The 13,409-nt window shown below is 33.3% G+C and overlaps 1 protein-coding gene across 3 annotated transcripts in view; it reads right to left on the minus strand.

Moving 5' to 3' along the window:
• Nucleotides 1–12,449, minus strand: part of KIF27 (kinesin family member 27) — a 111,846-nt gene extending 99,397 nt beyond the window's left edge. The window contains exons 1-2 of one of the 3 annotated variants that reach the window (XM_074280154.1): nucleotides 12,274–12,414; nucleotides 7,335–7,726 (exon numbers count right to left, since the gene is read on the minus strand). In XM_074280154.1, coding sequence (XP_074136255.1) covers nucleotides 7,335–7,632 — 298 coding nt within the window. In that variant the 5' untranslated portion in view covers nucleotides 7,633–7,726; nucleotides 12,274–12,414. Of the gene's footprint in view, nucleotides 1–7,334; nucleotides 7,727–12,273 lie in introns of those variants that run through there. The other 2 variants (XM_074280155.1, XM_074280156.1) reach the window with 2 other exon arrangements.
• Nucleotides 12,450–13,409: the final 960 nt, after the last annotated feature.

Below are 13,409 nucleotides of genomic sequence, written 5' to 3' on the forward strand. Positions count from 1 at the left end.
CAAGTTAATGGACAGCTCTCCAATTACTTAAATATTTATTCTAGGAATGTTTTGTAAGTATATTTATATAATCTCATGTATGTCTTAGTAAGCTAAAAACAATACATTTTGTACTTATTTACTACATAGAAATATTGGTGATTTATGCTAATTAATTAATTTCATATTTGATACTTTACTGAAGCTACTAATCATCTTAACATCTTTGTTAGTTTTTCATAGATACACTATGTCTGCTAATAGGGAAAATTTTGTTTCATTTGCTGTTGCCCATACTTTTTATTTGTGCTTTTTGTCTTGTAATAACTAGTATATTTACAATTATGTCAAATAATAGCTTCACCCCTATTTATACAGGGAAAACTCCTAACACTTTTCAATTGCAAAAACAAAACAAAAAACCCAAATATTAACTGTTAGTTATATATAGAAATTGGGGCTCACTTTATTAGTTCTTTGGTATAAGGAACTTCCCCAAAGAGTCTCTTACTAATACATCAAATATTCATTAGAGAGATAGATTGATCTAAGGTTTCTGTTCCTCTCTTTGGTTTGTGTTAGGATCATATTTTCTCATGAAAATATTTGCTTGAATGCCATTCTCTTCAATACATTGAAGAATTATTTTTGTAGTTTTGATTGTTCTTTAAATGTTTGATAGAATTCACTTGTAAGAACATAAGGGCTAGGATTTTTCCTTTGGAAGTTCATTTATGGGTTATTCAATTTCTTTTTTTCTTAAATTGGTTATTTTGAAACCATTTCCTAAACTTAAATTCATTTTTTTTGTTGAAATTCATCCATTTACTTTTAATTCTCAGTTTCTCAGGCATTTAATTGTATATGGTGAGTTTGGATGAGTCTATTTCTTCTGTACTTGTTACAAAATAACCTTATTATTTCTTGTCTGTTGTCATTTTTCAGTCTTGACCCCACATTGGGGGTTCTCTTGGCAAAGATACTGAAATGGTTAGCCATTTACTTCACTAGCTCCTTTTACAGATGAAGAAACAGAGACAAACAGGGTTAACTGACTAGAACCTGTGACCAGGATCACACAGTAAGTGTCTGATGCCAGATTTGAACTCAGGAAGACAAATCTTCCTGATTTCAGGTCCAGCATTCAACCCACTGAGATATCCAGCTGCCCATTCTGGTTTACTTCCTCTTTTTAATCAGATTTTTTTTAGTCTTAAAAAACAAACAAACTTTGATCTTATTAGTTTTATTATCTATTTTCAATTTTCCTTATTTCACCTCTAATTTTCAAGATTTCTTCTTTTGCTTTTGTTTCAAAATTGTTAGTTATACTGATTCTTTAGTTTATAGTTACAGGAAAATAAATGTTAATGGCTGAAATTTCTTACAAATAATGCAGGGTGGCCATCTAATGGACAAAAAAGGTGGCTACAAGCTAACCTATATGAGCCTACTCTCTACTTTCTGATGCCCAAGAAAGCATTACATGGTAAAAAACAGAAGTGCATTATATATTCTAGTTTATTTTATATGTATGTATTTGGATTATAACTTTTCTGTTTGCAAGAATATTTCGGTTTTACAAGAATATCTCATTCATTCTTTAACCTTACAAAACATAATTTGTTATTCATTCAAACTCAAAATGCTAATAAGGAGTTGCATTTCAGATAAATTGTATAATAGTTCCTGAATAAAATCTTTAAAAACTTTAAAAAACATTTTAAAATTTTACCAAAATTCTTTACTTCTAAAAATCTATCAACTGCTTATAGTTTTAAAAAAAAACTTATAGCTATTATTTTGTCACAATTTGCCCTTTAAAAGATTATACAAAAAGGTTGTGAAAACATTACTGCATGTAAATGAAAAAAGTCATATGAAGTAAGGCAGAGCAATGAAAGTAGAATAAAAATTAAAAGTACATTAACCTTACAACTAAATAGAAGGGAAAATCTGGAAAGTGATATAGAGGCTAATGGACAATGAACAGAAAGGAATCATGAGAGCACAGTGATCTGTCTCAGGGTTTTCATCACTGCTGCCAATTAAAAGCAGGTGCTTTGGGTTGGGGAAGAATGATGGTTAAGAAGATGTTTCACCATATGATTATCTCAATAGATGCAGAAAAAGCATTTGATAAAATCCAAACACCCATTTCTATTAAAAACACTAGAGTATATAGGACTTTTCTATAAAATTATCAGTAGCATCTTTTAAAAACCATCAGCAAGTATCATATGTAATGGGGACAAACTAGAATCTTTCCCAATAAGATCAGGGATGAAAAAAGGTTGCCCATTATCACCATTATTATTCAATATTGTATTAGAAATGTTAGTTTTGGCAATAACAGAAGAAAAAGAGATTAAAGGAATTAAGAGTAGATCATGAGGAAACCAAATTATCTTTCTTTGCAGATGATATGATAGTATATGTAGAGAACCCTAGAGAATCAACTAAAAAACTACTAGAAACAATTTGCAACTTTAGCAGTTGCAGGATACAAAATAAATCCACATAAATCATCAGCATTTTTATCTATCACCAACAAAGTCTAGCAGCAAGAAATACAAAGAGAAATTCCATTTAAAATAACTGTCAATATAGTATAAAATATTTGGGAATCAAATATATATATGTATATATATATTTGGGGATCTATCTGCCAAGGAAAAGTCAGGAACTATATGAACACAACTACAAAACACTTTCATCACAAATAAAATCAGATCTAAACAACTGGAAAATTTTAAAGTGCTCTTGGATAGAGCAAGCAATAATAAAAATGACAATACTATCTAAATTAATCTATTTATTTAGTTCTATACCAATCAAACCCCAAGAAATTATTTTATAGATCTAGAAAAAAAATAACAAAATTTATCTGGAAGAACAAAAGGTCAAGAAGTTCAAGGGAATTAATGAAAAAATGCAAATGAAGGTGGCCTAGATGTGTCAGATCTAAAACTATGTTATAAAGCAGTGGTCATCAAAATCATTTGGTACTGGCTAAGAAACAGAGTAGTTGATCAATGCAATAGGTTAGGTGCACAGGACAGTCAATGGCTATAATAATCTAATATTTGACAAATGCAAAGACCCCAGCTTTTGGGATAAGAATTCATTATTTGACAAAAACTGCTAGGAAAACTGGAAACTAGTATGGTAGAAAACTAGGCATTGACCCACACCTAACACCGTATACCAAGATAAGGTCGAAATGGGTTCGTGATCTAGACATAAAGAATGATAGTATATATAAATTAAAAAAACAGTATAGTTTACCTCTCAGATGTGTGGAGGAGGAAGGAATTTGTGATCAAAGAATACAGAAGAAAAAATAACAAAAGATCAGAGGAAGTGTCAAACATCAACTCATCGAGGCTATGTAGGTAGCTCACAGGTTCTCTCAAGTGTTGCCTAAACTAGATTAAAATGTAATAGGAAAATACTTAACAAAAATAAATAAATAAAATATAAAAAACCAGATTAAATTAATTTGGAGCCTCTGTTTTCATTTGAGTTTGATACCACTACTACAGAACATCTGAATAAGAGGAAGCAACTAATTAAAGATTCCTATTAAGGAACTATCAAGAACACTGATATCCTCTCAAATGTGAAAGAAGTGACAAGGCATATACCAATGGAATCAGTACTAGTCAGTATAGAAGAAATGGTTGCCAAGGGAGAAATGACAGAAATCTTGGACTTTTCATATCATAAAATATGGGTTTAGCATCTGTTATGTCCTAAATTTCAGAGAAAAAGTAGTTTGGATCACATTGTCTAATATGCTATATGGAAAGTCAATCGAAGAGGATTAAGTTCAAAGTCAATCCAAGAAGATTAAGTTCTAGAAAATTTTATCATGAAAACACAAGAGAAATAGTTCTGTTACACATCTCCTTTGCCTTCTCCCACAAGTCCAGAAGAAAGTGGGTTCTAAATTAAAGAGGATATATTGCAAAAGGATAACTCCTAAGTCCTGGTTTTTAAAAAAGTTATTTTCTCCCCTTTATGGAGGAATTCATAAGATTCCCTTTAGAAATGATATAGCTTCTCTACTGGATTCCTTTTAAGTCTTACTCCATAATTCTGTCATTCTTCAGTTTGTCTACTTTGTCAGAGGCTAGTGTTGATATGCAGAATCCCGCAGTTCTCAAAAGTTCATAGTGTCTTCTTCCGAGGACCGAAAGTGGTAGATGAAAAGAAAGTGAGGGGAGAAGAGGCAAGAAGGGAACAACAGGAGCTCGTATTCTCCTTCCCAATGATTCACTTTCAGGGCTTTAACTAGAACTGTTCTCTTCTCAGCACTTGTTCAAATTCCAATGATATTAAATTGACTTGATGAATTTAGACAAACCCAAAAGACCTTGACCACCATTAATCAAAATAAGACTTTCACACCTTGTAGAAATAACTTTGATTGATTCCATGAAGATCATAAATGTATCACAAATTAAAGTTATCAGGACTAATTCAGAGAAAACTTGGAGGAGCTATGTGAACACAAAAAGGCAATTTCCCATATATACAATAATCGTAATAATGTTAATGAAAACACAGAAGGCAGTAGAATTCAGCGCAAATAAAATAAGTTACAGAGGGCAGATTAAACCTACCTTGTTCCTTTAAAGGAGTATAGAATATTGACTTCAATATGGCATGCAGTCAGACAGTGAGTGAGTCTGTTGGTTATTTTTCATTGGTGGCCCTTCTTTTGCCTCCCAGTATTTGTCTGCTGTTTCAACTTATAGATGTAAGATATCCTGATATATGAAATGCTAAACCAAGACCTGTACAATTTGTTTTCAGCACTACAAAGAGTCTAGGGTCTATTTAAAATTATGGAAATAGAATGAAAAAAAGCCATTTCAGTTTATCTTGTTGTCTTCCAACTTTGGGTTATTAAGTTCTTCTCTCAAAATAATCTATTTTCCTGGCATTTTGGACCCATTCAGGCTTATCTATATATTATAATCATCCCTTTCTTTAGGAAAAAAAACCCAGCAGAATAAAAACATATTTTGGTTTTTTTCCTCTTTCACATTAAGTTTTCCAATCACTTTCAGTTATGTTACACACTCTGAGGGGGTAGTTAGGAATTGCTTTTCTACTCTCCCAAATAATGAGAAAAAATATTGCAAAACTCTTCCCAAACAATGCTGAGAAAGTAGTAGCCAACTGTCCACGCCTTCTAAAATTTGAGGGAAAGATTACTTCATTTGAATGTTTAATTTCCCATCAATAAGAGCCAAATAGAAATCTCTATTATCTCAACTTTAATAAATCAATGAATGTTCCTGCACAAGAGGAGAGACATATAATAGATAAGAGAGATATATAGACTAGTAGAGATCAGTTACAGAATAAAGAGATAAACTCACCAACAGAAAGAAAGATACAGCCTCTTTGTCTTCTCATTTTGTTAACGAATGCTTCTCTGTATTATGGATTGATTAGGCTGATTCAGTCAGCTTCTTTGGACAAAAGTAATTAAGTCCATGGAATGAATCCAGAAAGACCGTACACAGCTGAAATTTGAAAATCCTCCCTCCCATTTTGGATCTTTGAGCAGATAAAAATGAATTTCCATATATATAAAACAAAGGATTGCTATAAAGTTAAACTTTAAAATTTGTCATCTGATCCCATAAGCTCCAAGTGGTACAGATCTTGGAGGAATATATGTATTGGGGGAAATTTCTTCTGGTATATTTCAACCAACATTTATTAAGAATGTGTGTACTCTGTTCAGACATGTATACATATATTGTATTTAACTTATACTTTAACATATTTAACATGTATTAATCATCCTGCCATCTGGGGGAAGGGGTAGGGGAAAGGAGGGGAAAAGTTAGAACAAAAGGTTTTGCAATTGTCAATGCTGAAAAATTATCCATGCATATATCTTGTAAATAAAAAGCTATAATAATAATAATAAATAAAAAAGAATGTGTGTACTAGGCACCAAGGATATAAAGATAAAAGCAGAATAGTCCCTGTCTTCAAAGAACTTATTTTCTATTTGTGGGTGAAATGGAGTGGGATGGGGAGGAATCACGTACACAAATAAGGAAATATAAAATATATTCAAAATCATTTAATGAGAAAAGAGCATTAACTACTGATCGGAAATGCATAAAAAATGGCACCTAACTTGAACTAAGAATTTGAAGAGTTCATAAAGTATATTTTGTTTGTTTTTTGCAAGTGTTATTTCTGTTTTCTTTTGATCAGAAGATGCCCTTGGTGTTTAAAGGCACCAATAAAATTTAAAAGCTATACAGTTAAATAGATACAGATATATATATGGGATTCTGTTGTCAAATATTTATACACACGTACCTGTATGTATATATGACATATATTATAAATGCACACGTACATATTTATGTGTATTATTTATTTTAATAATAAGTACACCTTATCATCTGCTATAGCCTCATCTTCAAGATCTTAAAGATACTTTTTAGTTTTAAGCAACTGAGCTCTAAACTTTTTTTATATGTGCCATTTCAAAAACAAGTGTCTTAAATTAACAAATATTAAATTAGCAGGACCAGGAGATCATTACATATTTCAACAACAACACTATATGATGATCAATTCTGATGGACGTGGCCCTCTTCAACAATGAGATGAACTAAATCAGTTCCAAAAGAACATTAATGAATTGAACCAGCTACACCCAGCGAAAGAACTCAGGGAAATGAGTGTGAACCACTACATAGAATTCCCAATCCCTCTATTTTTGTCTGCTTGCATTTTTTATTTCCCTCACAGGTTAATTGTACACTATTTCAAAGTCCAATTCTTTTTGTGCAGCAAAATAACTGTATGGACATGTATACATATATTGTATTTAACATATACTTTAAACATATTTAACATGTATTGGTCTACTTGCCATCTGGGGGAGAGGGTAGGAAGAAGAAGGGGAAAAATTGGAACAAAAGATTTGGCAATTGTCAATGTTGTAAAATTACTCATGCATATGTCTGGTAAATAAAAACTAAGTGGGGGGAAAAAAATGGCCCAAGTTTACTCAATGCATTTAATGGCAGAAAATTAGACCAAAACACAAGTGTCCATGTCTAGGAGAATGTAAAGTGCTCTGCAAATCTTAAAAGTGCTATTTCATGTGAGCTATTTTCATTAGTCTCACACTCTCTCAAGTCAACAGAAAACATACAAAAAAATTCCAATTTGGTATTCGAGACAAATCCTTCAAAGGTAGTAAACTTTATGATCTTTTATCTTATTTTTTTAATCTCACTTCATAGTTTGCTCCTTTTAGCAAATCATTTAACTATATATAAGTAAAAAGAGCTTAAAGATCTTACCAATGTGGCCTCCTCCAATGGTGTATGTCTTCCCAGATCCAGTCTGTCCATAGGCAAAAACTGTAGCATTATATCCCTCAATCAATGATGCAACCAGAGGTTTAATACATGTACTATAAACTTCATCTTGGGTTGAATTTTTGCCAAACACAAAATCAAAAGTAAAGATGCGATCTTTCCCAATGATAATTTGTTGGGTATTTGGAATCAATCTCACACATACTTGGTGATTATGAAGAATTTCTTTGCAAAGCAGAGGTCTGACTCTTACTGCAACTCTCACTGGTATTTCTTCCATGGTACAATAAAATTCCAGTGACTTGGTTTCCTAATTTTTAATGCCTAATGTGTGATACATCCTTCTTATTTGTGTTTTCATAACAGCTTGAATCCTGTATATAAAAATGACAGAAAGTTTATTTTTTTCAATTGTCCAGAAATCTTTTGATCAAACAAGAATAACCATGTACAATGAAGAGAAGGTATTGTCATAATAAATTTAAATAGCTACATATTAAAAAAAATTATAATGAAGCATTACTCACAAACCTTATCATCTTGTAGAAAAAAAATGAACAGTTTTCATCAGAAAAACAAAGAAGCAAAATAATGTAATCCATGAAAGAGGGATTTTGTTCTATGGAGTTCCTGAGAGCAGAACTAGAACCAATGAGAAAAACTAAAAAATCAGAGGTTAGATGACCTCTCAAGGCACCCAGAGTAAGGAGGTATATTTCATAACATAATATATTTCATAAGAATTGACCCAGATAACCTCTGAAATCCCTTCCAATTCTATATAATTAGTTTATCAATCTAAACAATGAATAATTTGAGATGTAAAATTTTAAGATTATAAAAACAATTGTAGACTGTTCAGTTATATATCAAAAGACATCAGTATGCTCTTCATAATAAAGTAATAAAAACAAAATCCACAACTATAAAATTTATATTTCAAGAGAATTCTAAATAAAAAATCAGATTTTCTCAGTCCTTTGTAATTTTATGACGTGGAAAATTATGCTTTCTGAAGATCCTAATGTTGCATTACTAACATTGAAATAAATGAATTTTTTTGGAAGTTTAATTATTTGGAATTGAATTATTAATATGTAAAACTAAAGTTATTTTTTTTAATTTTAAAGCTTTTTATTTTCAAAACATATGCATGAGTAATTTTTCAACATTGACTCTTGCAAAACCTTGTGTTTCAGATTTTCCCCTCTTTCCTCCCACCCCCTCCCCTAGATGGCAAGCAATCCAATATATGTTATACGTATTAAAATATACGTTAAATCTAATATGGATAAAAATACTTATACAATTCTCTTGCTGCACAAGAAAAATCAAATCAAATGCTTGCCATCTAGGGGAGGGGGTGGGGAGGAGGAGAAAATCTGAAACACAAGACTATGCAAGGGTCATTAGTGTCAAATGATCCATGCATGTGTTTTGAAAATAAAAAGCTTTATTAAAAAAAGAGAATTTGGAATAAACAGACTCCATGTTTGATCATCAAAAAATATATATAGATATAGATATACACATAATATGTATATATATCAAAAAGGAAAGAAAATGAGTAAGAAAACAAAATGCAAGAGAACTACAACAAAAAGGATGAGAATATTTATGTTGTGATCCACATTCAGTTCCCACAGTCCTCTCTCTGGGTGTAGATATGAAGCTTTTTTCTTTATCCAGTCAATAAGCATGTAAATCCTCTAAGTTTAAGAAGAACACTACCACAATTTTTTACCCATAAGAATTTACAATTAAGTAGAAGAGATTAGACTCAAGTAAGTAAAACATAAATAATATATCATCTCTACAAACACCACACATTTACGATTTATAAAATAGCAAGTAAGTCAGCAATTAACATCCCTGGGCTGGGGTTGGTCCCTGAAGAATCCTCACAAAAGGTGAGTCATCTCTTTAATACATTGTTGTTAGTAATTAACTAAAAAGACATGTAAAATAAAATTTTTTTGGAAAATTACATATCAGAAATTTCAGTGACTTGTGAAATTGAAGTTTACCATTTACTACTGTGAAAGAATGCTTCCATCAGTAATTTTATTAAAAAAAACAAAACAAAACATTTTCAACACTGCTGTACCCACTGGTACTTAGGCCACAAGAACAACATCAACAAAAAGATTCCCTTGGGCTTTGATACCTCCAAACAAAAAAAAAAAAAAAAATCAATCCAGTAGTAACAGCCAAAGATAAAACATATATACTGCTATGAAGTTATGGATTTTCCATACTTAAAGAGAATTTGATTTAATGAAAATAGATCTGGAATTTGATCTAGAAAACCTGGTAAATTCAATCATGTTCTGACACTGACTAGTGTTAATTCACCTTTCAGCCTCAAACTTTCCAATGAAGAATAATTCTTCAGCTACTTATCTTATACTGTGTTCTGAAGCTTTGAGAACTGATAGTTACAGATTACTATTTAAATTAAACACCAAAAACAGAAAATGGAGAAAACCAACAACCTTTGATAAATGCTAAAAAGCTCTGGGACTAATGTCCCTGGAAAACTGGATTCTAATTAGAAACAACACTGTGTTCAAAAGAGTAACCATGAGAATGCATTATTTAAAAAAACCAAAAAAAAAAAAAAAAAATCTCAATACTTATGACATCTGAGGTAATAATTATACACATTTCTTTATAATATCTCCCTACTATAAATACAAAAGGTAGCTGAGTAGATATGAAAGCTAGATACTATAATAGATGGCTGGGCCTAGATTCAAAAAGACCCATCTTTCTGAGTTTGAATGTGGCCTCCAACACTTGCTGAGTGACCCTAGGCAAGACATCTAACCCTGTTTGCCTCAGTTTGCTCATCTATAAAATAAGCCATAGAAGGGAAGAGCAAACCATTCTAATATCTTTGCCAAGAAAATCCCAAATAGAGATATAAAGAGTCAGACTGAACTAAAACTACTAACAAGAACCACATATACACAAAGAAAGGCAAGAGCTATGACCTTTGTTAACTAAATCAAATTCTTTCTCATTTTACTTTAGCTTATAAAATTGCCATAATAAAATATATTATTAAAATGTTGTTTGAATGATGTTTTTGCTTAAACACACACACACACATAAATGATTATCTCAGCAAGAATTTGACCAAATTCACCTAATGTAGCCACATAAAATTAACAAGGTTACACTAAAATGAAAGGATATAAGTGAAATCAGAATAAAAGTATTTGAATACTGATCCACAGCTTACTCAGACACTGTAGTTAAATGCTTTTCTGTGGTATGGAAGTGACTATGGATTTTGGAAAACTGTCAGAATGGTCCAAATTCTAGATGTTAATAAACCAAACTATAAGGTCAAGAGCTCTAGGTCATTCAAGAACCAAGCCAGATCAGAGAGTTTCAATACTGGTTAGTACACGTAATCTCTGATGTCATGTGAAACTAACCAGGTTTGTATTGATAATCTTTCTAAGTATTCTCTTACTTTGTGTCCTTGGATTTTCAAAATGTAATTGTTTTAAAAATTCAAAAGATTATTTTCATGAAAATGTTTTCTTCTAGGATTGGTAAGATTTCAAGTATTAAATGCATATAATCATAAAAGATTTTAGATCTAGAAAGGACCTTCGCAATTATTTTAAAACTATGTATTCTAACTTTCAAGTCCAGTGACTATTTTTTTCTCTATACCTCTCTATCCATGTAACTAATTACACAAGTATATCTGACTTCAATGTTTGAGAAAGGCTGATTATTTAAAAGAGAACTTTTTTTTTTTTAACCAAGAGAGAATGAAATGAATACAGAGTTCTTTTTTTTCTCTTCGCACTTATCACTAAGGTTGCTAGCCCTCTTATTTTACAGAGAAGAAAATGCAATTTGCAGAAAGTTACACTCAGTAATTGACAGAATCACTAACAGATCCTCTGTGTTGTTCACTATACCACACTGCCCACTTTATGAATTAGACATGATTCACAGTGAGTCAATCTTAAAACAGTAATTAGAAGAAGACTGGTTACACTATACTAGATTCATAATTACAAAAACCACCTAAAATGCACCACTGAAAACCCAGTGACTGTGTGAAACTTGCAGTGACCACTTTAAACATGGACTAGTGACCACACCACTAACATCCCCATAGTCTCCCCCAACATGAACTGGGAAGAGCATAATTTATTTCCCCTTTAAATAATGGCAAAGTTGAGAGATGCCTCTTAAGTCTTTTTAGCCTTTTGTGCATCACAGACTTTTGAACTCTAGGGACCCTTCTCAGAATATTGTTTTTAAACGTACAAAATCAAATACACAAAATTACAAAGGAAGGCAGTTATATTGAAAAATTAAGTTAGGAAAAAAATGAAGTTCACGAACTCCTGCTCTAAATCAGAGGAGGATGCTATAAGGATACTTTGTCACTAGGAGCCTCATAAATGCCCTCAGTGCTTTCAAGGAGGTGAGAGAGAGGGCAGCGTGGGGACGCCAAAGACACTAGGAGATCCCCAGTCTTTCTCTCAGAAATCAGTCTCTTTTCTTTTCCTCCTCCCCCAACTGCCACAGGCTCCCAGACGGCAAGGACCACATTTCCGGGATGGGTGAGTGGGACAGGGTGGGGTTAGTGGGCTAGATTTTCCAGCCTCCCCTTCCCCCCTCTCATATGAGCCAGATATTTCCCCCACCCCAGGGCGGGCTTTCTGACACCTCTGGAGGGAAAAGCCTTTTCCCTCCTTCTATCAGTGCGCTGACCGAAGGGAAGCGCTGGGCCTCGCTAGGCCGAGTCTCCATAGATGGGAGTGGGCAGGGAACGCAGGCAGTGGTCGAAAGAGAACCACGAGGAAGGAGGAAGAGGAGGAAGAAGAAAGAGAGGGAAGTAATAAGTAAAGTGCAGTAGTCGCCGCCACAGCCGCCAGACACTGACCGGGCTCGGGAGAAAGCCACCCTGCAGCCGAGGGGAGCAGCAGCAGGAACAAGAGCGCAGCCTCGCTCAGGCTTCCGAGCCTCTTCCTCTTCCTCCTCCTCCTGCTCCCCTTTTGTTGCCACTCGTTGCCTCGGCAACGACGGAACGCCGCGCGCCCTCTCCTGGACAACGGCGCCTGCTAGTCAGAGAGGAGACTGGGCTCCGATATACTCCGGGCAGAGCGCCACTGTCCGGTCTTCACATCTCTTACCCTCCGCGAAGAGTGACCCCTGCTGCAACTTCGGAGGGAAGCATTTAGGACCACTTAAAGCAAGTTTTGTGGCCAAGCCAGGAAAGAAGGTGAGCAGCTCTCTAGGAGGCAGGGATGTGCTAGTCAATGGTTGACAACTGGCTAACTAGGAAAATAAACACATAAAAACTGTATGCAGGACACATCTTAAGCTTAATCAGTATTATTAACACTTTAGTAAGTCTAGACAATTAACAAAACAATAAATGGTCCTGTTTTATAGTGTTTACTATTTCTGAGATGTAAATTCTCATACTGAAAATTTAACAATTGATTCTTTAGCTAGGGATGGCTCCAGCATATTTCTATAGGGAGGACTTTGTTCAAAAAGATTACACTTTTCCCCAATGAGCTTACCGCCAAAACTATGATTAAAAAAAAAAAAAAGAAAAGAAAAAGAAATTCATTTATAGTCAATCTTATCTCTGTATCCAGAATGACAAGGAAGCATTAGGCTAGGACAGCACTAAAGGACACACACTGTTACCTTTACCTCTCAAGGGAAATTTTTTTTTAAAGTAACTTAGAGAGCAACTCTCCATAAGAACAATAACACTTTAAGATTGCAAATAGGATCTGAGGAGGAGAAAGTTTAAGAAAGGACCTGTCTTAGGGAAAAGCAAACTATGTCTCCTTAGCCTTTTGGTAAATCAGAACTTTTTCCTATCTCATAGTTCTGCACACTATTGTTCCCAATAAATCACTTTTCCAATCCAATTCAACAAACATTTAGTAAATGCATGGGTGTGCAAGAAAAACATTTAATGTTTACTACCCATAACAGCCTTTAAATTAAAGGTAGTTGTAAATGCCATACAATCAGCTTTTGCTGCTATTACAAGTATAC

This window comes from Sminthopsis crassicaudata, chromosome 1, assembly GCF_048593235.1.
Source record: "Sminthopsis crassicaudata isolate SCR6 chromosome 1, ASM4859323v1, whole genome shotgun sequence".
NCBI classification, from domain to species: domain Eukaryota; kingdom Metazoa; phylum Chordata; class Mammalia; order Dasyuromorphia; family Dasyuridae; genus Sminthopsis; species Sminthopsis crassicaudata.